Here is a 27740-nt window from a genome sequence, read left to right on the forward strand (position 1 = left end):
CCAGCGCTAAAAGCGGTTAAGGCCGCGTGGGCGCCTACGGAGCCAACGAGGGCTCAGCGGCGGCGGTGGCTTTCCCCGACCTCACAGCAGCGAGGAGAGAGAAACGCGCTCCAGTCCACTGTCCAGTTCCCCAATCTCTCGGCTCAAGCTCGCTTCACTGACCGTCTCCCTTTCCTTGTTCGCTGCAAGATTCCTCCTCCGATCGTTCGATCTTTTCTCCATAGCGAAGTTCGCATTGTTTGTTTTCCTTTCCATCGGTGCTGACACGGTCGGGAACGTGGTGTCCTGCCGTTGTCGCCCCGTCACTGACCCCGTTTAACTTACCACCACCTATCTCCTCAAACAGACGTGCGACCCCGAGTCCAACTGATCGGGATAGCTCTCCTTAGCTCGGCCCTTTCTTTCTCCGCTTGCGATCGCCGGAGCTCTTATTCCGGCTCGTCTCGCGCTTTACCGTCCGCTTCTCATTCATTGTTGATCTCGCATGGCTTGGCAGTCTCCCTCGGCCATGGCTGGGGGTGGAGGCTTCGTCGGGCCCGGAGGTGATGGCTCCCCCAATGGCGGACAGCCCCAAGGGACGGAATACACTCTACAAGGTGAGTCGGGACTCGAGATTGAGGCGAAACGGGAATCGATTGCTCATTGTTTCTTCTCCGTCTGTTTGTTAGGTGTGATGCGCTTCCTGCAGACCGAATGGCACCGGCACGAACGAGACCGTAACGCCTGGGAGATCGAGCGCGCGGAGATGAAGTCCCGCATTGGAAAGCTAGAGGGCGATGTGCGAACGAGTAAACGCTTACACGAGTCGCTGGGGAAGCACGTTCGGCTACTGGAGGCTGCCCTGAAGAAGGAGCGCGAGAAGGTCAAGAAGCTCAGCAACAATGAGAAGATCGATGACGCCCGAGATCCGAAGGAGATCGCCCGGGAGAGCATCAATGCAATAAAAGGTTCTTGTCTTCCTTTATGTCACTGAATCTGCGCCCCTCGACTTTTCTGTACTGACTCAACCCCATCCTAGCCCAACATCCTCGGCCGCATGGCGAGCTGAACGATGCGGACCACAGCCCGGAGAACCACCATGAGTTCCGCCAAGAGAACGAGCGTGATAAGTCGCGGGTGTACCTGTCCAAGTGTTCGCAAGAGGTTGCGTACCATGTCATCCCTTCGTCTCACCCGCCGCCCGATCTCAACGATCAGGACCTTCCGAACCATATCTATGGCAATCAGCAGCAGATGTCGCAACAGACCCTGGAGGAGGTCTACCTGCAGCAACAGCGTCAGAAACAGCATCAGCATCAGCAGGCAAATAATATGATGGCACGGGAGGTGGCTCTGCAAAATCACCAACCTATCATCACGCATTATTCGGACAACTCAAGCCTGTCTCGTGCTCCTAGCCAGTTCGGGTATCCGCCCAACGCGAGGGAAGCGATGGAGCGAAGGCCCACGGAACCGCAACAGAACCCTATATCTGCCATTGAAAACCGGAAACAGACTTTTGAATCTGCCCCAATGGAGGAGCGTGCTGGCACGGAGGAGCAGGTGTATGATGGATATGGTTCGCAAGTAACGACCAAGGAGGAGACCCGGCAACCTCAAACTGTAGACGATACAGACGGCTGGAACTTCGATGAACCGTCAGACGCAGCTCCGACGACTGAGCAAATACCCCCCCACCGTCCCGACGTGGATGTCTTCCCAAATGCCAATTTCGTTGGCGCCAAGTCTCCAGCACGGACCGGTTCGGTCTCCCATCGCCGGAAGAGCTCCGGTGCCAGGAGGAAGAGTGAAGGTGCTGCAGATCTTGCGGCGCCAAAACCAGATACTTCTTTCAAAGTGCGCTTTGCTCTCCGAGGCCACTTGGATGTTGTCCGTTCCGTGATCTTCACGGGTGGCGGCAGCCCTTCAGAGCCTGAAATCTGCACATGCAGTGATGATGGAACAATCAAGCGTTGGATTATTCCAGCGACTTATGGTACGTTTGGCGCTCACGGCGCCAACTCCAGCAATGATTTGGACATTACGAGCTACTTCACCCACCGTGGACATGTGGGAGCCGTGACTGCTCTAGCAGCTTGCTCACCATCACAGAACTTCTCCAACGGCGGCCGCGCACTTGGAGATGGTTGGGTGTTCTCTGGTGGGCAGGATACGAGCGTTCGTGTCTGGGAACGTGGAAGGGTTGATCCCAAGGCCACACTCGAGGGTCACACGGACGCGGTATGGGGCTTGTGTGTTCTTCCTGGAACTGCAGGATCTGTCTTTGGCGACTCCTGCAACCATTACGGCGGGCCTGATCGAATCCTGCTTGCGTCGGGTGGTGCCGATGGTCGGATCATCATCTGGGCCGTCAGCGCACCACCTCAGCTTTCGTCGCCCCAAGCCGGATCTCGAAGAGCAGGCGGCAGTCGGCGAGCCAACTCGATTTCATCCGGCTCGAATTTCCCATCGTCGCCACAACCGAGCACAGCAACTACCACGCCATTCCACTACACCATGATCCGTCAGATAGTCCGCTCGGACTCGCCATCGCCCACGTGTATCAGCCCGTTATCGCTCGCAGGTATCAACTTCGTCGTCTCCTACACAGATGCCTCGATTCTCGTTTACGACACGAGAACAGGTGAGGAGATTGCAGGAATGGCGAGCTTAGAGACATATGATGGTACACCATCGACTGGTGTCAATGCGGTTGTGGCCACTACTGTTGGATTCGATGGCTCGGCTGGCCTTGACCCCAGCCGGACAATGGGCGAAGAGGAGGTCGTTCATGGCGCCACTGGGTCAAGCGGTGCCGAAGGGGTTATTATCAGTGGATACGAAGACCGTTACATTCGATTCTTCGATGCTAACAGCGGTATGTTTTGATCATTTCAGGAATAGCACACGCTAATTTGAATATTTCCAGGCCAATGCACATACACTATGCTCGCCCATCCGTCCGCAATCGCCTCGCTCTCTCTGTCTCCAGATGGACGCGAGCTTGTTTCCGCAGGCCATGACGCTAGTCTGCGGTTTTGGAACCTGGAGAAGCGGAGCTGCACTCAGGAGATCACGAGTCACCGGCTGATGCGTGGTGAAGGAGTGTGCTCTGCGGTGTGGAGCCGCGATGGCCGCTGGGTAGTCAGTGGAGGAGGCGATGGGGTTGTCAAGGTCTTCTCGAGATAACCTTCTGCGATGTATGAATCCATTTCCTTTCTTGTTTCCAGCTGATACTTTCTTATGGCATGTTCTTTGGACGCATGAAATGGATGAGCGATTGGCCAGTTCTCGAGCATTTGCAACGGTCTCTAATACCTGGCATATGTTCCTTTCTACTTTTGTGGTTATAGTCTTCTTCTTTTTCTTTATTCGATTGGCTGCATCGCTCGCCACTTATTTCTCTGGGGACACTGTGTTCTCCCATTTTGATACATTCCTAACCAGATAAGATGACGGGACTTCAGACGGCTGCGGTTGACCATGATCGAGTTGTGGTTGCCCGATGATTTGCCGTGGTCTGTCGGACGGGGTTCCTATTCTATCACACTGAACTTTCTGATACCTCTGCGCCTTATCCGCATCTTCTGTATGCACCTTACCCCGTTTCGTGAACAGTCATTACTCCCTATTTCTGCTTCCTTGGATGCTGCCCAGCGTTGCCGATTCCTTTAATATGCCCAGGGGCTTGCCTCTAGGCTGTATAATGACTGCGTTGTTTACCATCCTTTTGCCTTAGAAACCTCCTCAATTGACCTGTACATTTTCTTTTCGCCCTCTATGGCTACCAGCAGTGCACGATACCATGAGTAGATCCAGATTTGCAGTCAGCAAGAGATGGAATCCAATCCCATCGGCTCGAATAGCATATCTGTCTCATCCTCAAATGGATACACATTTATACACAAGAGGTTTCAGTATTCACATCTTCAGAATAAATCAACAAGGTATCATTAACCCCCGTGCACCCCACATTCTTCACACCAATCCAACCTACACATCAACCCGACTAAACACAATGAACGAACTTATTTCCTCCCCTCCCACGCCTCGCGAAACAACCCCTTCAACCTCCTAGCCTCCTCAGCATCTTTGATCCTCTGCTCCAAGAACCCCTGCAAATCCTCCCAGAACGCGTCCGTCTTAACGACCTCCTCCCCACTCGGCCCAACAGCAGGCTTGATAGTCGTCTCAACCGTCGCATCCTCCCCCTCCACCACCCCACGCTGCTGCTGCTGCCCTCCCTCCACCGACTCCTCCACAACCTTCCCACCCCCCATAACCATAACCGCAACCTCGACCTCCTTCCCACCAGCCAACAACTCAGGCTCCGCATCCAGAATCTCCGCGAGGGTCTTGTTCCCCGTCACCGGTTTCTTCCGGTAGAGGATCTTGATCTTGTCGAGCGTGGGCTTCTGACCGGCGGTGTCGACGATGCGCGCGCGCACCGCGTCCTTCAGATCCGTGACGGCCGTCGTGGCGAGCGGGGCATTGGGGAGTGAGAATTCCAGCACCGGGTTGCGGGCGGACTTGAGCGTCACGGTGATGGATTTCGAGGAGCCTGGTGCGGAGGGGGTGGTGGTTTTCTTTGGCATCGTGGGGCGCGGGGGTTGGAGGCGGGGAAGGAGGTGCTTTTTTTTTACCCTCTGGTTAGTTTTGTTTTCTGTTAAAAGGTTGGGGGGTGGGGGGGCTGGTTTATGGGGGCAAGGGATACGGGTGTTTAATATGTTGGGCGTGTTTGGAGTTGGGGGTTTGGAACGTACTGGCACGCGAGTGCTGGGGTCGTCGTGGACATAGTCTGCTCGGAGCTTGATGGGACGGCTGTCCAGGGAGGAGAGGAAGGCTTTGGCGAAGGAGACTTCGGAGGCCATTGTGATTCTTTCACCTCTGTCGTGGTGACTATTTGTGTAGTTTATGTTGTGGTGGGAGACAGAGGGAATGGAAAGTGGACGTGGGGGGAGATATGATGTCGCTATGGATGATGATGCAGTAGCGCCGCATTACCCAATCGGGCGGTTGTTGATGCCAGCTTGAGTTCCTGCCTCAGGCACTTTATATACACCGCTCTGTTATGCCAACGCTGACCGCCCGCGGGAAAAAATGTACGGAGAAAGGAAAAAAAAAAGTTTAGGCTCTTTCTCCGGGACTGATCAGACAGGAACTGACTTGTCGAACTTTGGCTCCCAATTCTTTTTCATATTCATTCACAATGGGTCGAGGAAATCGCATGAAGAAGCAGGGTCCTCCCGCCCCGCTGGACGAGTCCAAGATCACCATCTACAAGAAGCGCAAGACCGCTGAACCCGAGTCGAAGCCTGCGGAGTCGGGCAAGAAGCGGAGAAGAGCTGCGGTCGAGGAGGAGGAGACCGTCAAGCCTGCTGCGAAGAAGAAGGCCAATGGCGCCGTGAACGGCAAGGCGGCCAAGGTGGAGGCTAAGGGTAATAGCAAGGAGAAGAAGCCCGCGGCTAAGAAGTCGAGTTTTATGGATTCGGACGACGAGGCGGAGGATGATGAGGATGCGTGGTCCGACCTCGATGATGAGGAGATGCAGGATGATGAGTTCGGCGATCTCGATGCCGTGAGCGATGATTCTATGGCCTCCGACGATGACGAAGACTCGGTTGTTGACTCGGAAGATGACGATCACCCCCGCGAAGCAATGTTCTCTGACGATGAAGACCTTTCCGATGCGGAGGAGAAGCTGACGGCAGCCAACATCGAGGGTTTATCCCGGAAGTTGGACTTGGCTAGACAGGAAGAGGAGGAGGAGGCCGAACTCGAATTGCAGGAGTCTGCTATGCAGACCAACATTGCTGGCGATCGTCCCGATGTGTTCGCCGACGGCGTTGGTCAACCAGGTCTGGCCCCAGACCTTCAACTGCTCCGCACGAGAATCACCGACACCATCCGTATCCTGGGCGACCTCAAGACCCTGGGCCAGCCGGGCAAGTCTCGGACCGACTACGTCAACCTGCTCCTCGGCGATATCTGCACCTACTACGGCTACACTCCTTACCTCGCCGAGAAGCTGTTCAACCTGTTCACCCCCATGGAGGCGTTTGCCTTCTTCGAAGCCAACGAGACCCCGCGTCCTGTTGTCATCCGTACAAACACTCTGCGCACCAACCGTCGGTCCCTGGCTCAGGCTTTGATCAACCGTGGTGTCGTCCTCGAGCCCGTCGGAAAGTGGTCCAAGGTCGGTCTGCAGGTTTTCGAGTCTGCGGTACCCCTGGGTGCCACTCCCGAGTACCTGGCTGGTCACTACATCCTGCAAGCCGCGTCTTCCTTCCTTCCCGTCATGGCTCTGGCTCCGCAGCCCAACGAGCGTATTCTCGATATGGCCGCCGCCCCCGGTGGTAAGACCACTTACATCTCGGCTGTGATGCGCAATACTGGCTGCGTTATCGCCAACGATGCCAGCAAGCCGCGTGCTAAGGGTTTGATCGGTAACACTCACCGTCTCGGCTGCAAGAACACTATCGTGACCAACATGGATGCCCGCACTGCTTTCCCCAAGGCCATGGGTGGCTTTGATCGTGTCCTTCTCGATGCTCCCTGTACCGGTACCGGCGTTATCTCCAAGGATCCCAGTGTCAAGACCTCGAAGAACGAGCGCGATTTCCTTGCCATCCCTCACATGCAACGCCAGCTTCTCCTGGCGGCTATCGACTCCGTAGACCACAACTCGAAGACTGGAGGCTACGTTGTCTACTCGACCTGTAGTGTTACCGTGGAGGAGAACGAGGCGGTTGTCAACTACATCCTGCGCAAGCGCCCCAATGTCAAGCTCGTCGACACTGGCCTGGGTGACTTCGGAAGCCCCGGTATGACCAGCTACATGGGCAAGCACTTCGATGCCAAGATGACCTTGACGCGCCGTTACTTCCCCCACCGTGAGAACGTCGACGGTTTCTTCGTCTGCAAGCTCAAGAAGACCGGCCCCTCCCCGACCAGCAAGACCGCCGATGCCCCCTCTGAGACCGCCAAGTCCGGCCGCAAGGCCTCCAAGTCGCCGTCCGCTCCTTCCACTGACGACGAGAGCATCGACAAGACCCCCATTGTCGACGAAGACGGTATGGTTCTGGAGACCGAGGGCGGCGCTTTTGGTCCTTTCGAGGAAGACGAGCAGGATGCCGAGCGCATCGCCCGCGCAGAGCGTAACCGCCTGCGTCGCAAGGGTCTCAACCCCAAGGCCGTCAAGCCCGCCAAGTCCTCCAAACCTAAGGGTGAATCCGAACCCGAGAAGCCCGCCGTGGAAGCCTCCCCCAAGACGGACAAGAAGAAGACCGGTGCAGACACCCAGACCAAGAAGGACGAGGCTCCCTCCTCCTCCCCGGCCGCCAAGAAGACCGCGAAGAAGTCCAAGACACAAGAATCAGCCACCCCTTCCTCCCCCGCAACCACCACCACCTCCTCCGAGAAGAAGAAGACCTCCCCCAAGAAGCAGGCCGATAATAAGACCGGAAAGGCCAAGAAGCCCGCCAAGAAATAAGGTGTGGCAGTAGCTGGTTGTTGTCTCATGATTCTTGTACTTATTGTGTCTCTGTCATGTCTCGGGTGAGGATTGTGTAGCTTTGGGGCTTTTTCTTCATGTTGAACCAAAAGCATTAGTCTTGTGTTTGGTATGGGTGGCGCATACTGTTTTTCTTTTCTTTTTTTGGTGATAGATAGCTTCGTTTGATGAAGTTCGTCAATAGATACCATTTATGTTCAGAGCAGTTAATTGTAAGCAACAAGCCGTAACTAGACCAGTTTTGACTCGGCGTACTGGTGGGACTATTCGAGATGTGGCCGTATGAGTTGAGGGTCATATCAATGAATCATCGATAGACTGAGTTCCAGTTCACTGTCTGTGGCTCGTCTGCGTGTCAATTATTTTGTGCTAGAAAGCATGTTTACTCACTTAAATAAAGTTCATCTCTTCACAAAACTAGCTTTTCTGAAGCTATCTGCGCAGACCCAAGCTATCGCGCCGAATATGGATCAAAGGTAAACATAAGTCTTGACGTTGGAGGCTTAAGCAGTCAGTTTCTTGCAGAAGCTACCAGGAAGAACAGCTTATATACTTGCCCCCTCCTCTCTCTCTCTCTTTCTCCCTCTTCTTCACTCATACCTAGTGCCCTCTAGCGAAACCGCACCACCGCCTCAAACAAGCATTTTATACACTCCATGCAAACCAAGGGGATTATCTATATCTCAACCAGGAAGAATAAACAAAAGAACCGAAAGAAAATGCAACCCCTCCCCCTCTTCCTCACCCCGGCCCGCCTCCTCACCCTGAACCCAACTATAACCCAAGCATGATGCAACTTCGGCGGCCACGCCAACTGCGTCTGGGAAGGCACGGCCCCGGCCTGCGGCGACAGCGCGGACCACGTCGGCACGATCGACAGCACCGGCCGCACCTTCGTCGCCACCACCGAGAAGAGCAACCTGCACCTGTTCTGCGAGCGGGAGCGCGCCCAGCCCGGCGGCGGCGACTGCTGCGGCGCCTACGGTAGCGGCTGCTGGACTGGGTATAAGCGGCTTTGGTGCTCGAATCGGATTTGTTGATTCTTCCTTTTCTTCCCTGGGGGTGGGGGTTTGGGGTTCATGGAAGGGGATGCTAGGGATTGGGTTGGGTTGAATTGGAAGGGAGTTAGACAATGTGTTTGATATGGATAATTCAGTTTGGTGTCTATTGTTTGTATGTAGACAAGGTTGTGGCCGGATCTTGTGAGTTGTGTCAAGTTGTATGCCCTCGGATAAGCTATTAATCCAATCCCAATGTCGTTTACAAACAAACAATCTTCATAATAAGTGATCACAATTAATTCAAACGCGTTCTGACAACATCTGTAGCTATGCATCACTGAAGCAAAACAATGCCAAATTGCATATATAAAGCAAAACCAAGCGAAACCACGCGCTATCTAAACTCCCTCTTATATATCCACGGCTTCTAAATCAACTAACACCAATGTCACTCCAGGCTGTACGTTCCAGGGTATGCCATTCCCCCAATGCAATTCAAAATCAACAAATCATCAAGGACAGACTTAAGTCCGATAGATCTTCACCACGCTCACGATGCTCTTGCGGCAAATCGGACAGAGGTCCACTTGACGAGCGCACGTCACGCACGCGCAGACGTGTCCGCAGTCATAGAACAGCGCATCTTGTTCTTCCCCATAACAGATCTGGCACAGATCCATCTCTTCGTCCGCCACTTCCCAGTAGCTGATACCCTTGCCGTGACGCTTGCCGTCCTTGTATCCGCCCACGTACTTGTTGCCGGTCTTGCGCTCGACGAAGGTACCCTGGCCATGGCAGATGCCCTCGAACCAATCGCCATTGTAGGTATCGCCAATGGGGTATTCCATGAAGCCGCTCCCGTGACGTTTGCCGAGGACGAAATCTCCATCATACGTGGCGGCAAGGTCAGAAATGTGCTTGCCCTTGCCATGGAAGTAACCCTTCATGAATTGACCGCTGTAGTACTCGCTGGTGAATGTAGCCTCGATGGTCTTATGACCTGTGAAAGCTCGAGTAGGGTGGTTGCGCGATGCGGCCCACAGATAGCGGACTAGGTGGTCCGGGTTGGCGAACATGCCCGCGATGCTGAGTTTGAGACGACGATCCTTGTTGATCTTGTCGCCGACAATGAAACAGGTCCCATCTGGCACGAAGGTCTCAAAAGTCTCACCAGAAGCCATGGTGGTCACGTTGGTACCATCCACGCGCTGCCAGACCTGGAAGTCCTTCATCGGAGCCCACTTGAGATGCTTGCGGATAGCAGCCTTGATATTCTCTTCTTTCTTGGAGAAGAAGGATCCCACGGTCCGTAGAATTTGCGCCTCGATGTCGAAGACCTGGATGAAATAGTAAACGTGTTCCACGGGCTGAGGGACGTCAGGCTCAGGAAGTGTAGGAGGCGCATCTACGTTCACAACAGTCTCAATCTGAACGTCAGAAGTGGTGTCGTTGGGTTCATCCACCACTGCTGAGACGGGCTCTGGAACGTGCTCTCGGCCCTCGACTTCCATTTGTTGAAGCTGAAGGTCTTCTGCTATGATAGCGGCGATGACAGCATCATTCTCATCTCCTGCAGAGGTATTTTCGACATGGACTGCCTCAGCCATCTGGTTTTCGAGGACAACTTCAGCACTTTGTTCATTGGCATTGATGTTGATTTCAACAGGCACCGGCTCCGGAGTAGAGTTGTCCAGCAAATGCTCCGGAATGTTGCCGGATGAGCTGGGCTGAGCAGAGTCTATTTCGTGAAGAGACTGTCTGTCCTCGGATGACTCTGAACCGTCACGCTCAAGGATAGCCTCCTCTGGTTTGGCTTCGATCGCAATAGCCTGCTGCGGATCCGCGATGGCAAAGAGCTTCGCATCTGCATCCGAAACAATCTCCATCCAGAACCGAGCCGTCTTCGCAGGCAGCTCCAGGCTGTTGGACAGGTCGGTAATGCGAGCGAAGGCGAGCGTGGGGCCGGATTGAGCGCGAGTGTGTCCAACTTGCCACAGGCGAACATATTCGGGGCTAGTGGCCTGCTCTGTCTTGATGGACGCCCACAGCGCAATCTTCTTGCGAAGATCAACATAGTTGGAAGAACGAGGTACCGTGAGGTACATCACACTGTTTGCTGTCTTGGCCTGTGCCATCAAATCGTACGTATCGAACAGGCTGCCCAACTGGTCGTACTTTGGAAGAGAGTAAACTTCGACCTCGATCTCATCCTTTTCAGTTGGCGCCAAGAGATAGGTTCCTGTCTCGTAGTATTGCTTGAGAGATGCAGGAACCTCCCATGGTCCCTGTGCACCGGGCAGGTAATCTTGCACAACGTCGCTGCGGATGTACATCACAGCAATGGCGACGTCGTGGCCCGTCTTGTGATCAGGCTTTTGCGACGCGTCCAGGCCAAGGTGAGGTCCCAAGGCAGTCTTACGTGTCAGACATTCGACACGGTTGTCGCTGCCGTCATCGAAAGCCAGCCACCTGGTACCCGGCCCACCTGGGCGAAGAATACTGAAGAACTTGCCCGAGGTGCGGCGACCACGGTGGACAATGTAGCCGTACAGGACATATTTGCCATCCAGGCCATCCAACAACCAAGGTGTGAGGTCGAGCTCTTCGTCCAATTCGACCCGGTTGTACAGAAGGCGCCACTGTCTGGCCGCCTTGTCCAAGCTTTGACGGCCTAGCTCTAAGTGCAGGATAGGCGGGAGTACCCACCGACCGGACTTTGCATTTAGATACTGACTGAAGGCTTCGCTGGTGGTCTTGACTTGATCCGCAGGGACACAAATGCGTGAATTGTAGTCCTTTGGAATGGTATTGATCACACCCTCTCCTTGAACGTCGATAGGGAGCGAATCGACAGATGGGCTGTCAAACAGCTCAGCAAGTTCACGAGCTGCATCGGTTCCCTCAAGCTCAATCTCAAGAGTCCGACGCAAGCGCTCCCAGAACTCACATACATCGCCTGAGTACTCGTGCAAGTTCCGCAGAGTCGACGTGATAAGATCAGTGTCCACGTACTGCAATGACTGGCCTCGTGAACGCAGCTGCCAAAGAAACTTCTGCAGCGCATCGCACAATGGCTTTGGTTTGACGTCACAGTTGCTGAGATGTTCCAGCACATTTGCTTTCTGAATTATCCTGCAAAAGGGAGCAAGGTGCATCCACGTGGCCAGCCCGGCTACCTCCGCGCTATGGTTGATGACCGAATCACCCAAGGGACGATAGCCGGTCAGACTTAAACTATCCCAAGTGGGCTCGGTGTCACTAGCGTGCCACCAGAGCGACCGAGTGGGATCGTCGACAATGCGGATGTAGGCGTCGAACGCGAGCGTATCGTGCCGAAGCAGTGCTTGGCGCTGGCCCCGCTGACGGCGGTGGATCTGATCCCACGGGCCGTGGAAATTAGTCCAGCCCCAATCCAAGTTATGTGGGTTGAACTGGTGGCACGATGACTGCATCCACCCCGTTCGAGGCTCGTCTGGATTGTACAGGATGACGCCAATTTGCGCAGACACCCGCCAGGAACCAGCCCCGGCAGCATTCTCCTGTCGAGCAGCAGGGTACTGGGCCTTGAACTGCTCAAGCCAAGCGGCCGTATCCTCAGTCTCCGCGAACTTGATGTCAACCTCGGGAGCATTGGTGTCCAGACTTTCTCCGGCTGGACCCTGTAGCACCTTAAACTCCGTATCGGGATAAGACTTCTCCGGAGTGGGCATAGTCGGGGAGCATTCAATGTAGACACTCAGGGAGCTGACATTGTTACCACGGGGGAAGAACTTGATGGTCCACCAATAGCCTCCCATGTAAGCCGGGAGCGAACGCATGATTTTAGCGCGGTTGGGGCGGTCCGGGGAGCCACGAATGCCTTTGATCTTCCACGTCAGACGTGCCTTCTGCGTAGGACGGTACTCCGGATCATCCAGATCGGCGTGGAAGTTCTTTTCCCAGTAGTCATCTAGATTGGTCAGCAGGCCGCTCCGCGCTTGTGTAATTCGTCCCATGCGTTGAAAGCTTACACTCATAGGCACTGTAGTCGCCATCCGCCGCAGATTCAATTTCCTTCATCTCCGCCTCGTCTGGCACCGAGGAGTCCTCCTCAAACTCGGCCCAGTAGGCATGTTCCAACTCAGGCTGGGCGTGTTGGCTATCTGATGCCCGGTCGGATTGACTGATGGTCTGTGCTTCACCTTGAGGTGCATCCGGAAGGTTCTCGGATTGGGGTTCTTGAGAGGGAGGGCCGGTGAATAGGTTAGAGCGTAAGTCGGTGGACGGTTCAGTGCTCTCCTCCGACGTAGCTTGTACGGTGACTGTTGTTGCTGTGCCTGGCTCGGATAGATTCGAGTCGGTGGTAAGAGTGATCGGAGGTGGCACCTGGTCCACCAAGCCGGCGGTATCCTCGACCTGAGGATCCATTTCGATAGTTCACGAAACTGAACAAGAGTGATGAAAGGATGTAAGACGAAGAACGAAGGTAGCAATGGGATAACCTGTCCCTAAAGACTACTAACGGACGCAAGACAAAACACGAGCAAAAGAAGGCTAGACTGGAGACGATGAGTCAAGGCTGAGAAACACGAGGAGCCTTAGCCTCAGAGTGTGTGCAACCGACGAAAGGCAATCAGACATCCAAGGGCCAGGAAGGTTGCTGCAATGCTGCCTGCTTGAAGGAATAGATGGCAGGCTGATGTGTTTCCCACAAAGTGGTCAGGCTGCAGACAGAGGGGCAAGGAGGGGGAGTAACGAAGCTTGAAAGCCTGACAGGAAGAGAAAAGAAAGCGAGGGTCTAGAAAGGCCAACGATAAGAGGCAACAAGCAAGGCTTATCAGAGGGAAAGGTGGCCCAAGGCTGGAGCAGCTTTAAATAAATTAGGGGCACCAAAGGTCAATCAATCACTAGTGCTGAGAAAGACCAAAGTCCAAAGGAGAGAAAGGTATAGTGTGAGGGGAAGTGGAGGTTGGCTGATGCTCAGCAACAGTTTATCTCACTCTATCGGAGAAATTGTATATCGAATCCGGGGAAGGCAGTGCGGGAAGTATAGATAACAGAGAGAGAAGAAGCTATACAAACCCGTGCGTGAGGAGATGAAAGATGAAAGAACGCAGAACAAGAGATGGAGAGAAGAAGAGAGAAAGGCAAGATTAAAAATAAAAGAAGAGGGAGAAGAGGGAGAAGAAGCAACACAAAACAGAGCTACCTACTGATCGAGAGAAGCGAAGACCAGTCAGGAGGAAGAACCAATGGCAAAAGGATGAGGATGAGGCGGCAATGCAGCGGCCAAATCACGAGGCGCTCACCGCTGGTTATTGGGGACCAGAACCACTCTTGCTCAGGCGCATTTCTGCTCTTTTCCCCCGGATTATTAACACCATCGTCTCCATCCCGTCCATTGCCACCTCCCTCGGGTAAAGGATAAGAAAAAAAAATGGAGAGAAAAGAAGAAAAAAAAAAAGAAAGAAAAGATCCAATTGTTCTCATTCCCACCAGACCAAGCAAAATGGACCACTCAACAAAAAATACTTGTACCCATACAGGAGCGGAGACAGAGACCGAGGGAACTGTACGCTTATCGATTGTCTCGATTGTCACGATTGATCGACCGAACTAGCCGGGGAAAACAACACACCAGGAACTGACCTGTCACTTTTTTCTGCCTTCCCCCTCCCCTCCCTGAGTATGTGGACAAAAGTCCTGGTGGTCACACCCACAACTGAAATTGAAAAATTTTCTCGAGGCATTTTCGGTTTCATTGATCACTATCACAGTTACAGATTTCCTTTCGTCGCTGATTTCTTTGTGCGGTGGTCCCTTTCTGCACCATCGCTCGGAACGGTAAGTCAAACTGCCTCCGTCCGGTGGCAACGGAGTCTCGGATAGAACAATCCACCAAATTGAGGGCCTTTCGAATGCCATGATCGACCTGTGGAACGCGCCATCGGCCCAGCGCAACTCCATCTGTTCCATTCGCCATTCCACCAAATTCCCCCTCTTCACCCAAAGAAACCGCCCCTCTGCCGATCCAACAGCCCCTCGTCCCGAACTTACGGGTGCTCAATGGGCTGCCGTCTTCTCTGCCGTGCAGATTTTGTCCCTGGCTTCGGAGCTAGTCGTCCGATTCGCCTCCTTTCTAGATTTACTCTGTCCGCACAACCGGTGGAGCCGCTAGCGTGACCGTAGCGCCACGCCTAGATCGGCCTCTGGTGAAAACTGGTATCGACGCGGGGCCGAGATAGGAGGGGAGCTCTCCGGAATATTGCCAACGTGCTCAGCAGAGCGAGTGTTTCCAAGGCGGGAAACCCCGCGTTGTTCAGGTGCTGTTAGGTGCAAGAAGTGGACAAATGCATCGGCTGTCTCGCCAAAATTCTGAAGTCTACACAACGACAACCATCAATTCTCGGACTTGACGGCATTCAATGCGGCTGCCTCCGCTCGTGCAAATGAAGCGGCCACAATGAGCGGGAAGACAACCGTAGCTTCCGCGTACACCTTTACCGACTCACCGTCGGCTTTGATTTTGCCCCAGCTGATGGCTTCATCCGGTCGCGCACCCGCATCGCTACCATCGAACTCCTGCCCGGTGTTCACATAGACCGCATGTTCCGCACCATTGCGCATCAGGCAAGCATTAGCGATATGGTGCTTGATTACACCACCTCCAAGGATGATCATACCCGCGCGAGCAGCACGGACGGCCATCGTATTGATACGGCGCACATCGTCGACAATATCCACGCGCAGCCGTTGCGGCGAAGATTTGAACGTGTGGAAGTATAGCATGTCTCCGAGAGAGCCATCCGTCAAAGCCGGACAGAAGACGGGAATGTTGTTGCGTGCGGCCCAGTACAGCACCGATTCCTCGTTGTTGATCTCGCGGCCAAGGCGTTCGGTAATGCGGCTCGGAGTCCAGTGCAGTTCGTCTTCTTCGTCACCCGTTTCCAGCGCCTTCTTTTTGGCGACTTCCTGTTCTTCCAACATCTTATCCAAGATCGGGACTAGCCAATCTTCAAAGGCACAGTAGTTGCTATTGGGAACGATCAAGTTGCCAATACGGTTCAATCCCTTGGCACGCAGTCCTGCGCCAGGCGTGGTGAAGGAGCCCATGTAGGTCGGAGCTAAGCACTTGATCAAATCTTCTTCCACACCGCCAGCAGTTGTGACAATGGCTGAGACGTGGTTGTTTTTGACGAGGTAGCGGATGGTGTCGCGGAGGCCGGAGGAGATCAGGTTTGAGGTGTACCCGAGAAAGATGGTCGTTTTGGCACCGGATTCGGGATGACGGTAAGCAGTCTATAGAAATCAAGTCCCGTCAGCGAGGGGGCTTTCTGAAGCGTAGACGAAGATACCATACCATGTTGTTGATGATGCGGGCAGCGTCTGCGACTGCACTGCCTTGGAAACCCGTGTATCTCATGTTGTCGACCATTTCAGCGACGGTGATATCTCTCCCCCGGAAGCGATCGAAGTCCACGCCGCTCACTTTATGTGTCCCTTCCGGGACAGGCTCAGAGGCGACCAAGACGGCATCGGTCACAGAGGAGGGAGGGGCATTCTCAGTGGGCGGGATGCTGTTTGAGGACATTTTGGAAGAAACCACCTGGTAGAAACCACCTGGTAAATAAATCGAAGGGAAAAACGAGCGATAGACGACGATTAAATTCCACAATTATTCTATCAATGCTCGATCGGAAATGTGGTATACAGAGGGGGAAAGTCGGCTATCACGTTAGACAAAGAGAGCGGGAGGTGTTGCACTCAGCCCTTTTTTTTCCTTGGGTCCCTTTTTTTTTTTCTCTCCCCTGCTGCCTTAGACTAAAGCGGATGGATGGCGGGGAACGCAGGGAAGTGCCCGGCGGGATTGGCAGCTGGCAGGCAGCTGGCAGGCAAAAACTGGCAGCCGCTGTGTGGATGCCTGAGGACACACAACTTGAAGGTTCACTCAGAAGTGACAGAAACCTCAGGCAACCTTGAAATTGGTGGGAACCAACCAGTCCCGTCCCCTGGCCTGAGGCCAACTCCGCAAGTTATTTTTGAGTTCCCCTAGAAAGAGTCCCTGCGACTCCTTGACCAACTAAAGCTTCCGTCCGGCTCCATTGCCTGGGCCCCATCAACTGAGGGAGTCTGGTCAGTCTCAGAGTCGTCGTCGTCGTCGTCTTCTTCGTCGTTTTTCCCTCTTCCCTCTTTCATGATCGATCAATCCTCTTCTTGACTCTGTCTAGACTCTGAACGCGAAATCGTTCCAGCTCTCTCGATCTTTCCCTTTTCTGTCTCACTCCTCAAATACCATCAGATTGCCTCCTAACCACCGCCGTTACACATCTACCGACTTTGTGGTCTTTGGGGGTCCGGAACCGACTGCGAAGCCCGCCATCCCATCGCTGGTGGATTTGGCTGCCCAGCTCCCATTTACACTGCCCTCCCTTGCAGGTGTCTCTCCAGTGAACTATTTGACACGTTGTCGCCGGGACAAGAGTGCGGCAACAGTTACTCTCAAGGATCAGGTAAATTTAGTTTGTTTCTTTTGTTGATCTGTTTGCCATTTCTCCAGCTACGATCAGCCTTGGGAGGTTCGTGGATCGTCTTTCTTTTTATTGTTGAAACGATTTTGCTAGTCTATGCTCGGCCACTCCGATGAACATTTCGGCAGTGTGTGAGACAGTGAGACACTGTACATGAGCGGTGACCATTCAGTTGAACTCCCCTTCTTACGATTTCAATCCTGTCTGCCGCCTGCGTGATCCCCGATCCACCAAGCTGCCCCGGCTTGTCCAGTCACGGCTGAAACAATCGGCGCCAACCGTGGCTGCCGCTAAGCATGAGGGATGGTGCCAAAATTGGGATCCGCACTAGGAATCATTAACTGATTACTTAAGCCCCTCTTGGCCCGTGCACGGTCTTCCCATGCTTCCACTACCAATCACGTGTTCTCCACTGCCTGTTCGGTCGTTCGTCGTCGTCGTTCGGGCGAGGTTCTGCTCTGCTGCTCGTTCGCGCTTTTGCTGCTCCCGCCTCTTTGCGTCAATTGGCCTCTCCTGCCCGTGCTTCTTTCGAGACTCCTCCTTGGGGTGTCCATTTGCCTCATTCCATTTCACCCGTTTCTTTTCCTTTCTTTTCCTTTTTCTTTTTCCTTTGTTTATCCGGGGTTATACTTTCTCTCTTCTCCACACCTTAATTCCATACTACTAATATCTCGCCTTTGTTGAAAACCCCGCGTCACTAACTTGTCGCAGGCATCCTGCCGGGTTGCTTTGTCTTCATGTGCACTAGCATGACCTAGTGATGTCTCAAAGATACCCTCCATTGTCTGGGTTCAACTCCCGTGACCGTTCTCCCCAGCGTTTTGGTGACCGTCGACCACCGGCAGGGCCCCGAGGATCCGACGATGCCAATATTCCTCCCCTGGGGCGGGAACCCCCTCGAGGTCCGAAAGCTCTGATTGATCCACCTCGAGGTGCTTCATTTGCTGGCCGAGGTCGAGGATACACCGCCCGAGGAGATTTTCGCGAACGAGACCGAGACATTCGAGATCGCGATCGAGACCGAGACCGAGACTTTCGAGATGTTCGTGATGGCCCGCCACCGTTTCGCCGCGACCTGGATCGAGATCGGGACTGGAACCGCCGCGACCGCGACTTCGACCCTCGAGAATCACGCATTGGCTTTGGACGCGGTCGCTCGCGCTCTCCCCCACCACCTCGCGACTTCCGGGATATTAGAGAATCCCTGGGCCGAGACCCCGATATTGTTCGCATGCGACGCGGCTCTCGTGATAGTTTGATCTCCGTTTCTTCGGCTGTTCCTGACGTTCCGGCGGGAAATAACCACCATGTCCGGACCGGTCCCCCCATTCGTGGGCGTGGCCGAGGCGAGTGGGAAGCAGGACGGGGCAGAGGTCGGATGCCGTACTTGGATGATCGTGACACTTTCAGGCGGAGAAGTCGATCCCGCGACGGACGCTGGGATCGGGAACGGGATCGCGACCGAGAAAGAGAAAGGGACCGAGAGCGCGATCGTGATCGTGAAAGAGATAGAGATCGCATACTCGACCGGGATCGTGAAAGAGAACGAGAACGGGTACCTCTGGACCGCGACCGAGAGATTGATCGACGAGATCGGGAAAGAGACCGTGACTTACTGGATCGACGAGACAGATTTGAGCGGCGAGATGATTTGGAACGCCGCGTTGAGCGCGATGATCGAGACCGACCGGGTGATCACTGGAAGCGCGACCCCCCTGTCAATCGTCTAGAGAATCCAAACCGCATACCTAGCATTTCCACCGCCTCACCTGTTGCTCCTGCACCACAACCGACCCCTGCAGTTCCCGAGCGGGTACCTGATCTCCCCATCGTGGAGCCACCGCGCAAACCTTCTACAAGCGATAACCGCCGCGAACCAGAACGAGCTGAAATTCCTGTGCCCCGTCCGGAACCACCGAAAGAAGTTGTTGCGCCCGTGAAACGATCCCCTCCCCCGGCTGCGCCGCAAGTACCCGCATTCGGATCAGTCACTGCACCGATACCCGAGATTGCGGCAGACAAACCGACTGCAGAATCAGCCCCCAGTGCTCATCCCGTTGCCAAACATGAGAAAGAGCGCCCTGAGCCGCCAACACGGGCCCCAGTACAGCCTCCCACTGCCCCTAAAGCTGATCGAGCACCTCCTCAGTTGCCTCTTGAGCAACGAATTCGCCGCGATGAACCGCGACGTGACGAAACGGGTGATACACCGACGAAGCCCGAGCACGTTTCACGTGCGTCCAAATCGCAGGTCGCCCCTACACCCAATGGACCGAAAGTAACAGAGCTTTCTCCACCTACTGCGCCCGCAGCCATGGTGGCCAAGGAAATTTCAGCTTATCATGAGGCGACGTCGCCAAGCAAGGTTGGGCCGGCACCGATGGCTGTTGATTTTGGCCGAAGGCCGTCTGCGGCAGGGCAGGCGGTCTCCCCGGGTGCTCATACTTCGCCTAGAATGCCGAACTCGACGATCCCAACTGGCCCACGAGCTCTTCAACAACGGCCGTCTGTGTCTCGCGGTCCGCCAAAGCCCAATAAACAATGGGTCCGTCCTGGATATAGTCGTCCGCCAACTGGGCCAAGCTCGACTGTACCTACAAAACGGGAATCCATCGATGAAAACGAGCGCAGTCTTTCGATCAGCGAAGAACTCCGGCGTGACTCGCGTACCGATAATGATGATTCGGGGTCGGGGCCAGAGGCAGGAGAGATTGTCAGTGAAAAGGATCCCACCGAATCCAAACTCGACTTTTCATCATCTCCACCTCCAGTGGCGCAACCAGAGTTGCCTCGTGAGAGATCGGCTGCACCCCCGAAGAAACTAGAGACACCAGAAAAGATACCGGAGAAGACGCCAGAGAAGATGCGAGAGAAGACACCAGAGAAGACGCCGGAAAAGGCGCGGGAAAGGACGCCGGAAAAATTGCCAGAAAAGACAGCGGAGGCACCGGCTAGTGTTGTGATCCCCGATTTCACACGGACTAGCGACGAAGAGGAAGACGAGAATGTTGTCTTCACACAAGACTATCTCGATGAGCGCAAAAGGATCTTCGAGAAGGACATGAAGGCGCTTCGGGCCGAGCTTCCTCCATCTCCATTGGAAGATCCTACTATTGTGGCATTACTAATGCGTATCCAGCTACTGGGTGCTCTTGCCCATGCCACCGTTAAAGACAAAACACCAAGCCCTCCGCCTGCCCCGGAAAAGGAAAAGGTAGCCAGCGATGAAGTTGCTCAGCCAATGGACGTGGACAGCCAGCCAAATGGAAAGGCCGAAAACCACGAACCGCTGACCAAGGAGGCCATAGAGTCCGTACCCGCTGCCGAGGTACTCACCATTGAGAATCTACCATTTCTCAACACGGGTCCCCCGACCCCATTGTCAGATCTCGACATCTATCAGGAGAATGCAGCAGCTCACGAGCGGCTCAAAGACTTATTACATGGAGAGCTTATGAAGCAACGTAAAGAGATCGCTCAAAAGAATGCTGGGCTACGGCTTGATTATCTTGCTCACTACAAGCCCTGGAGGCTAAATGTATGGGAATTGGATAATGCCAAAGAAAAGACTTCGGTCACCCCCGGGCCAACCACGCCACCTGCTGCCCCTATTCCTGTGACAGCTACACCTACCGTGGAAAGCGGGAGACGATACAAAGGCAACAGCGAGCTGGATTTCCAAAATGCTCTTCGCGCTTCTGAGATCTCAGCACAGGAGGAGCTGGAGAAGCGTCGCGGCAACAAGGCTACAGCACAGCCAGACCTGTCCCGCGAGGCCGTCATTCCGGATATGCTGGAACCACGTGAGGTAAAAGCTCGTATCTATAAAGACACCAACAACATCATTGATCCCCAAAATGCCATGGACGTGTTTGGCTTTCTGCCGCCGCCCAATGACTTCACCAAGGAGGAACATGGGATTTTCACAGATGCATTCATGGCACACCCCAAGAAATGGGGCAAGATCGCAGAGTCACTTCCAGGACGCGACTTCCAGCAGTGCATTATTCATTATTACCTTACTAAAGAAGAGATCAAATACAAGGCTAAGCTTAACAAGCGGTGGAGTCGTCGAGGAAGGGCCAGAAGATCAGCCAGACCGAAGTCGAATGCGCTCATGGCTGATCTGGGTGTGGTCAAGCCTGACTACGAAGGGGAAGAAGAGCCAGCGCCTGTCACTGATACTGGTCGTCCCCGACGTGCTGCTGCTCCCACATTTGGAGACTCTTCGGCGGACACGGATGCGAACGGTCGTCGCGGGAACGCGTCCAAGGATGGAGAACAAGCGGAGAAACCTAGCCGGCGAGGGCCTCGCACTGGCGGGGGTACTCGTGGTGGTCGGCGAGGCAAAGCTGCCCAGCAGCAGCAACAGCAACAACAGCAGCTACAACAGCAGCAGCAGCAGTTACAGCAGCAGCAGCAGCAGACACCGCAGCCGACCCCGTCTGAGCAATCAGCTCAAACAACGCCGGTGCCAACTGTCGGGATTGCCCTCACTCCCGTACCAAAGACAGAAATATTCGAACCCTCCCTTGATGGAGCTGTTGCCGAAGTTCCGATCGTTCGCAAGGAGCCGCAAGAGAAAGAGCCTAGCGATGTACCACCTCGAGCGAGATCAGGACGAGGACGTCAGAAAGAGGGGGTTTATGTTTTCGAGTCGACCGAGCAGGAGGCCCCCGCACCCGCTAGGCAGCCCGAAGCCAGCGGATACGGATCCTTGCAGCCCACAAGTTACTGGTCGGTGCCCGAGCAACGCGACTTTCCCCTATTGCTGGCACATTTTGGCCGCGATTTTGAGGGTATTTCCAACTTCATGAAAACTAAAACAACAGTCATGGTATTTTACTCTTGTGTAAGGTCTTTTCTAACGGTTTCATTTGACTAATCGTGCTCTACAGGTTAAGAACTACTTTCAGCGCCGAATTGACTCCGGTAATAAGGATTTTGAAGAGATTGTTGCAGAGGCCGAGGCGAAGAAGGCTCGCGGTGAGCCAACTGGTCCTTTACCCGTGCCGAACTTCGCCTCGAAGCGACGCTACGAAGCTACACCCTCTGCAATAATCATGCCCCGGCCTCTTGCTCCCCACACGGATGCAGCAGTGCCTGATGCGGATGAAAGTCGGCTTGGGCCCAAAACCAAGCCAATCGGGTCATCTCAACAGGTTCCTCTCCATACTCGCCCTGTGCAAGAAAAGGAGCGTAATGTATCGCGCTATCCTCCGCTTGCACAGGCCAATGCCGTTCCGATGCCTATCCTTGGCGGCGATGACGCTTCCAGAGCCATGCGCCCTCAGGCTACCTTGCCACCGCGACTGCAAGGACCACGCCTAGGATATTTCGCCGACGACCGGCGCGAGATTCCAGGAACCGTGCTTTCTCATGTCCCTGCTTCTCATGCTCAAGAAGTGTCCATCTCTTCCCGTCAAACGCCGGTGTCTGCTGCGGAAATGGCACGTCTTGACCCACTCCATGCCCAGGGCTATCGGGCTGCTAATGTCGACATGCATGGGTCGCCATTACTTCCAGTACAGGCGGCAATTCCTGCCTCCCAGTCAGTGTATATGCCACCCCAGCATCAACCGTCCTTGATGCCTACTGGGTCTCACTCGCGACAACCGAGCCTCACAAAGACCCCTAGCTCGCCCGCTCAACCACTTTTGGGACATGAGCCCGAACACTCCCCTATTCGGCGTGAATCGATATCGCAGCGGCCGTTCTTTACACTGCCAGGTCAACCCGCAAGTGTTGTCCAACCTCCGGTTTTGTCGCCTCCTAAAGAGCTTTTCCGACCTGGGTCGACTCCGCTTGAGCCTCCCGAGCCGCCTCGTGTGCCTGCCAAACGGTCCAATATTATGAGTATTCTCAACGACGAACCGGAGGAGCCACAGCCACGGAAACGGTTCGCTAGCGACCAGGTGTCTACTCCTGCAAGCAACATGGGATCTCCTTCCCGTGCTGGGTTTGCCGGCATGCAGTCAATTCCCCAGCCGCCTCCTTCACGGCCAGAAGACATCACCTTGTCGGCTCAACCGAAGGGCCCTGTCTATGGGGCGCCCAGCCCATATCTTCCGCCCTCCCGCACGTATGCTGAATACCAGCCTTACGGCTCTGTATCCGGGGGAACTGCTCCAGCAAATAATGATTGGATGGCACGGTTCGATCCCAGAGCGCAGCAACCTCCGCCACCTCCGCATCAGCAGCAACAGCAGCAACAACAACAACAACAGCAGCAGCAGCAGCAGCAGCAACAGCCCAGCGGCCGCCCGTCAGCATCCCTCGCCTCTCAGCCCGCTTACTCTCCCTACACCTCGCATCAATCTTTGCCTGGCCCCTCGTTGCAGAACCTCACAACACCATCGCCTGCTCCCACACCTTCACCGGCTGCGGCTCAGCGGCCTACTTATCATGCTACGGTATACGCTCCGTCCCCTGTGCCTCATGCTCAGGCCAGTGCGGCCGCATCACGTGAAATCGCCGCGCAGAATGCTATGTATCGACCGGCGGTCGGCTCTCCCACGCCCCGTAATGGTAGTCTTCCGTCCTATGGATCCAGACAGGGACCGCCCACGCCAATTCAGTCGCCCGCTAATATACTGGGTATGTCCTCCCGACAACCAGCTGTGACCACATCGGCATATGTCTCGGCACCAGCCACGCCTGGAGCCGGGATGTCTGCGCAGCAACATGCGAACCATCAGAGTTATCAGCAACATGTCCAGACTATGGTCAACGGGGCTCATCAACAGGCGGCGCATCGGTCGGCGCTGGGACTGGCTGGCGCCGTCGCTTACGGTCACAGCACCCCGCCTCCGCAGGCTCAAATGTCCCGGGCAGCGGGCCTGCCTGGGCCGGGCCCTCAACCGATGGCCATGGGCCGGTCGTACACACCACCCGCGATCTTGCAACCAAACCCGGCCGGGGGACTAAGTTACGCGCCTAGTGGGGCTGTGCACGCTTTGCAAGCACGGCCCCCAGGGCCTGGGAGCCTCGAACCGGGGCCGCATGGGACGCCCGGGCACCATCGTGTGTACAGCCAGGGGTCGAATCCAGGGCCGCTTCCTGGACCGATGAATCCGCAGCATGCTCCACGATAGAGCTCGGTAGGACTTTATATATGCACATTCCATGACTATGTCTATAGTGTTTGAATGGGGGATGGAGGGGGAAACTGGTGTTTTGTATTATCTTAGAGCTTTCTTGCCTGTATTGTGTTTGATTACTTTTCGTCGGGTGACGACTGAATGTACAGTAGATGACGGCATATGGATAACCAATCAAGCTTATTACTGATGACACCAAACGAAGTTGAGTAAGTGTACTGGATCTGCACACGCAAGAGAATACGTGGACGGTTGGGCAAGTGGAGACTGTCAAGCAGGAGGTGAAACTTCTGCCGTGTCGATGAAACATGACATCCCGTGCCGTGGGGAGGGAAGATTCGGCTAGTTCGTCGCTTATCATAATCTATGAGTTGAGGCTTTCTGACTTTGAATCGTTGTCTCGCTCTCATGATGAACACAGCAGTCAGCCAAACTCAAGCAACAAGAACATAGTATCTCAAACATGTCTTCTGCCCACGAAAGTCCACAATCCAACCCTCCTCCTCATCCCATCGAACCTCCCATCCTCGAATCCGAGCAAGACAAGACCTACTATGAGCGCACGCGACTAGCCCGACGACAGTACGAGCACGCGACCCTCCGTGAGGGCTTACAGCGGGGCCTGTCGCTGTGGACGATCTTGGCCGTGCTATCCAGTGACCAGGGCGATTCAGATAGTCGAGGGAGTACTAGAAGACTGTATCCGAGAATGAACAATCACTACATCCCGAGATACAACCACACCATCACCACCACTCATCATAGCAACAGCAACAAATACTCCCTTCCGCACGCAGAGAGCCACGACTACAGCCCGGCCTACTACTCTTCGCACTCAGATCGACGTTCAGCACAGCACAGAGCTGCCATACACTGTGCTACACCACAATCTTCCTCGGCCTCCCCAGCTTCCTCGACTTCTACCTCCACCTCGACCTCTCCACCACCAACAACACTCATCCCCAACAACAACCACCATCAATACCCAACCCACCCTCCCAACAACCCCAAAACCCAGCATGAATACCACCACTACCACCCCCTCATAACCTTCCTAACAATCAACCCCCCAGCCCCAGATAGCTCCTACTACGACCGCGTCTCCGACTACCGAGTCCGCAGCCAGAAGAGGCCGTGGGAGGGCGACCGGAGCTGGGATGAAACTTTCCTGTGCAGGAGTTATAAGCGGAGGCGCGGTGGAGGTGGGAGTGGGATTCTGCAGGAGGCCGCACAGGCCTCGGATCAGAAGCCTTCGGTGGTGTTGGAGAGGGGCATGGTCTGGGAGATGAGGGGGGATGGGGATCATGGGAGGGGGGTTGAGGGAGGTGGTGGAAGGTGGAGGTATTGGGTTCCTGGGTAATTGATTCTAAGATAATCGGGGAGAAGAAGAGGGTGTTTGTGATGATTTCATTAACTTATGTAGATTATGTATGTTACATTGCTTGATCTGGCTGCAGGGTGAGCTAGTGATGAGCAAAAGGGGAAGAAGAATAAGGTATACATTCGGGTGTCTGGTTGGGTCGTTTAATATTGTTTTTCTGAGAGGTCGGATTGAAAATTGTTTGAATTTTGAAGTGAACATGGCGGAGGTCGATATACAGTACAGTATTATCACCCAGTTGTTGGAGGTTGAATGGCTTGATGGCCTGCATAAGGCCGAGCTTGAATGGGTATGTTGGCGAAGCTTCACGGCCGCTTCTTGAATACCAACGGACACTCATCCTGCGAAAGTCAGTCAAATCTTCAGCAGTCATCAGCGACATCTAACTCACCATCGGAAACAACGTCGCAAACACCCGGATCTCCTCCGATCGCGGCGTCGCATGATGCGTCCAGTCTAGCTCCAGCGCCGCCTTCCCGATCATGCCGGCCATCGAGAGCGGCACATACCGTCTAGCTAGACAGTCGTGCGCCCCCGATCCAAACACCAGCCAGTTCTTCGTCTTCGACTCGGCATCGCCCGTGATCCAGCGGTCCGGGTCAAAGATATCCGGGTTCGGATACGCCTCGGGGTCATGCAAGGCGGGCCAGCACGACGGGATGACCATCGAGCCCTTGGGCGCGGTATACTCGGGGGTGATGGGGAAGGGCTTGGTGGCGAGATAGGGCACGAAGATGACGGGCGGGCGGTGGCGGAGCAGCTCCTTGATGACGGCGTTGGTGTAGGTCAGCGACTCGAGCATGGGCAGGTCGAAGGGCTTGTTGCGGTCGCCGCCGCGGGCGGCCAGGTTCTCAGCGCGCAGACGATCCAACACGTCGGGCCGCTGGGCCATGATCTGGAATAGCCAGGTGGTGGCGCTGCTGGAGGCGTCCTGCGAGGCAAACAGGAACGTGAACAGTGTCTCACTGATCTCCTGGTTGGTGAACTCGCGGATCAGGTTCTTGGGCTTCTCGAGGTCGGTCTCGCCGGCGGCCAGGCGCTCGCGGTAGCGGTTCGACTCCATCATTTGCAGCACCCAGTGGTCGACGATGCAGGTCGGCGTCGCCCCCGTCGCCATGTTGGCCTTGCACGCCGCCGCGCACTTGGCGAACTCGACGTGCACCGCGTCCGCCGTGCGCTTGCCCCACCACGGCTTCGTGAACGGCACGTACATCGACAGCGGGATGTTGACCAGCTCCAGCGCCGCCGTCGCCAGGTAGAAGTCGTCTGCGATCTTCTGCACCGCATCCTGCGAGATATAGTCGCCAAAGAACGTCCGGCATGACAGTGCGCAGTTGATCTCGCGGAAGAGCGTCATGAAGGGGAGTGGCCGGTTGTTGTTCGCCTGGCTCGCGGACACGAAGCGGTCGAAGTAATCTGCCAGCACCCGCTCCTGCACCGGCAGGTAGGTCGCCATCGCTTTATTCGTGAACAGTGGCGCCAGGCCTCGTCGGTACTCGGCGTGGGCTTTGCCTTGCAGAAAGACCCAGGCCTTGTGACCGAGGATGTCTTTGGCGATGGGGACTAGGCATGGTTCGGCGTAGGTGGGCGATTTGAAGACTTTGTGGGCGAGGTCGCGGTCGGAGGCGAGGACGACGAATCTGCACGGGGGGGGGGGGGGGGCGTTAGCAGTGAACAAAAGAGCAGTGGCGGCGATCTTACTTGTGGAAGACAGAGACACAGCTCAGAGGTCCGCTTGCCCATTGAGCGAGGTATTCGTCGAACTTGGGATGGATGGCTTGGAGGAATGGCCCCATCAGGGGGATTTTGAACATCGGTCCGGCAATGGAGCCCTTTCGCTTGAGGTACATGACTGTACGGTGTCAGTGACTGCGCTCAAAGCTCTGGTTGTGCCCGTACCCTGATCATAAAGTATCACTCCTAATATGAACGTCACGATATACTGCCAGGTCGACCAACCGCTCAATGGAAGCGAAGAGCTGGGCCATGTTGACGGCTGCGCGAGGTGCGCAGTTGTGGTGTTGAAAATGTCAGCCATTATGACGCCCTTAGTGGTAGCAGCAACTCGAGGGAAAGATGGACAGAGGCATTGTTCAACTTTATAAAGGGCTAAGTATGAATAGGGGAATCTCATCGATGCCGAGTCATGCAATGTCAGGGCCCGTTTCTGTATACATGTCCCGATTGGGACTAGACCCCGAAAATGCAATCGGGCTCTAGTCTGTTCCGGGTTAGTCTGGATGGCTTCCAATCAGCCCC

General features: G+C 55.0%; 8 protein-coding genes across 8 annotated transcripts; 4 read left to right on the top strand and 4 right to left on the bottom strand.

Annotated features, from left to right (window-relative positions):
• Positions 1-374: 374 nt before the first annotated feature.
• Positions 375-3315, top strand: BO97DRAFT_106753 (cell differentiation and development protein Fsr1). Its single transcript, XM_025689874.1, has 4 exons — positions 375-596; positions 669-947; positions 1019-2857; positions 2909-3315. Exons 1-4 carry the CDS (start codon positions 485-487, stop codon positions 3166-3168), a joined length of 2490 nt encoding a protein of 829 aa, XP_025550331.1. The 5' UTR covers positions 375-484; the 3' UTR covers positions 3169-3315.
• A 533-nt stretch (positions 3316-3848) lies between these two features.
• On the bottom strand, positions 3849-4960 carry BO97DRAFT_478760 (uncharacterized protein). The gene is made up of 2 exons (XM_025700645.1): positions 4743-4960; positions 3849-4625 (listed from the first exon to the last, which is right to left on the bottom strand). The coding sequence occupies exons 1-2, from the start codon at positions 4848-4850 to the stop codon at positions 4008-4010; spliced, it is 726 nt and encodes a 241-aa protein (XP_025550332.1). The 5' UTR covers positions 4851-4960; the 3' UTR covers positions 3849-4007.
• A 180-nt stretch (positions 4961-5140) lies between these two features.
• BO97DRAFT_406405 (rRNA (cytosine-C5-)-methyltransferase NOP2) lies at positions 5141-7647 on the top strand. Its single transcript, XM_025695412.1, has one exon. It carries the CDS (start codon positions 5189-5191, stop codon positions 7469-7471), a length of 2283 nt encoding a protein of 760 aa, XP_025550333.1. The 5' UTR covers positions 5141-5188; the 3' UTR covers positions 7472-7647.
• Positions 7648-9017: 1370 nt separating this feature from the next.
• On the bottom strand, positions 9018-12900 carry BO97DRAFT_347788 (putative MATH and UCH domain protein; the record flags this gene model as incomplete). The annotated part of the gene is made up of 2 exons (XM_025691861.1): positions 9018-12442; positions 12504-12900. The coding sequence occupies 2 exons, from the start codon at positions 12898-12900 to the stop codon at positions 9018-9020; spliced, it is 3822 nt and encodes a 1273-aa protein (XP_025550334.1).
• A 1971-nt stretch (positions 12901-14871) lies between these two features.
• On the bottom strand, positions 14872-16063 carry BO97DRAFT_415365 (deoxyhypusine synthase; the record flags this gene model as incomplete). Its single annotated transcript, XM_025696384.1, has 2 exons — positions 14872-15771; positions 15833-16063. 2 exons carry the CDS (start codon positions 16061-16063, stop codon positions 14872-14874), a joined length of 1131 nt encoding a protein of 376 aa, XP_025550335.1.
• A 3339-nt stretch (positions 16064-19402) lies between these two features.
• Positions 19403-24211, top strand: BO97DRAFT_406408 (MYB DNA-binding domain protein). The gene is made up of 2 exons (XM_025695413.1): positions 19403-21837; positions 21899-24211. Exons 1-2 carry the CDS (start codon positions 19456-19458, stop codon positions 24092-24094), a joined length of 4578 nt encoding a protein of 1525 aa, XP_025550336.1. The 5' UTR covers positions 19403-19455; the 3' UTR covers positions 24095-24211.
• A 352-nt stretch (positions 24212-24563) lies between these two features.
• BO97DRAFT_415367 (uncharacterized protein) lies at positions 24564-25460 on the top strand (the record flags this gene model as incomplete). Its single annotated transcript, XM_025696385.1, has 1 exon — positions 24564-25460. One exon carries the CDS (start codon positions 24564-24566, stop codon positions 25458-25460), a length of 897 nt encoding a protein of 298 aa, XP_025550337.1.
• A 38-nt stretch (positions 25461-25498) lies between these two features.
• Positions 25499-27550, bottom strand: BO97DRAFT_444115 (cytochrome P450). Its single transcript, XM_025698426.1, has 4 exons — positions 27381-27550; positions 27183-27333; positions 25873-27121; positions 25499-25822 (listed from the first exon to the last, which is right to left on the bottom strand). Exons 1-4 carry the CDS (start codon positions 27517-27519, stop codon positions 25787-25789), a joined length of 1575 nt encoding a protein of 524 aa, XP_025550338.1. The 5' UTR covers positions 27520-27550; the 3' UTR covers positions 25499-25786.
• Positions 27551-27740: the final 190 nt, after the last annotated feature.

This window comes from Aspergillus homomorphus, assembly GCF_003184865.1.
Source record: "Aspergillus homomorphus CBS 101889 unplaced genomic scaffold BO97scaffold_24, whole genome shotgun sequence".
Lineage (NCBI taxonomy): Eukaryota > Fungi > Ascomycota > Eurotiomycetes > Eurotiales > Aspergillaceae > Aspergillus > Aspergillus homomorphus.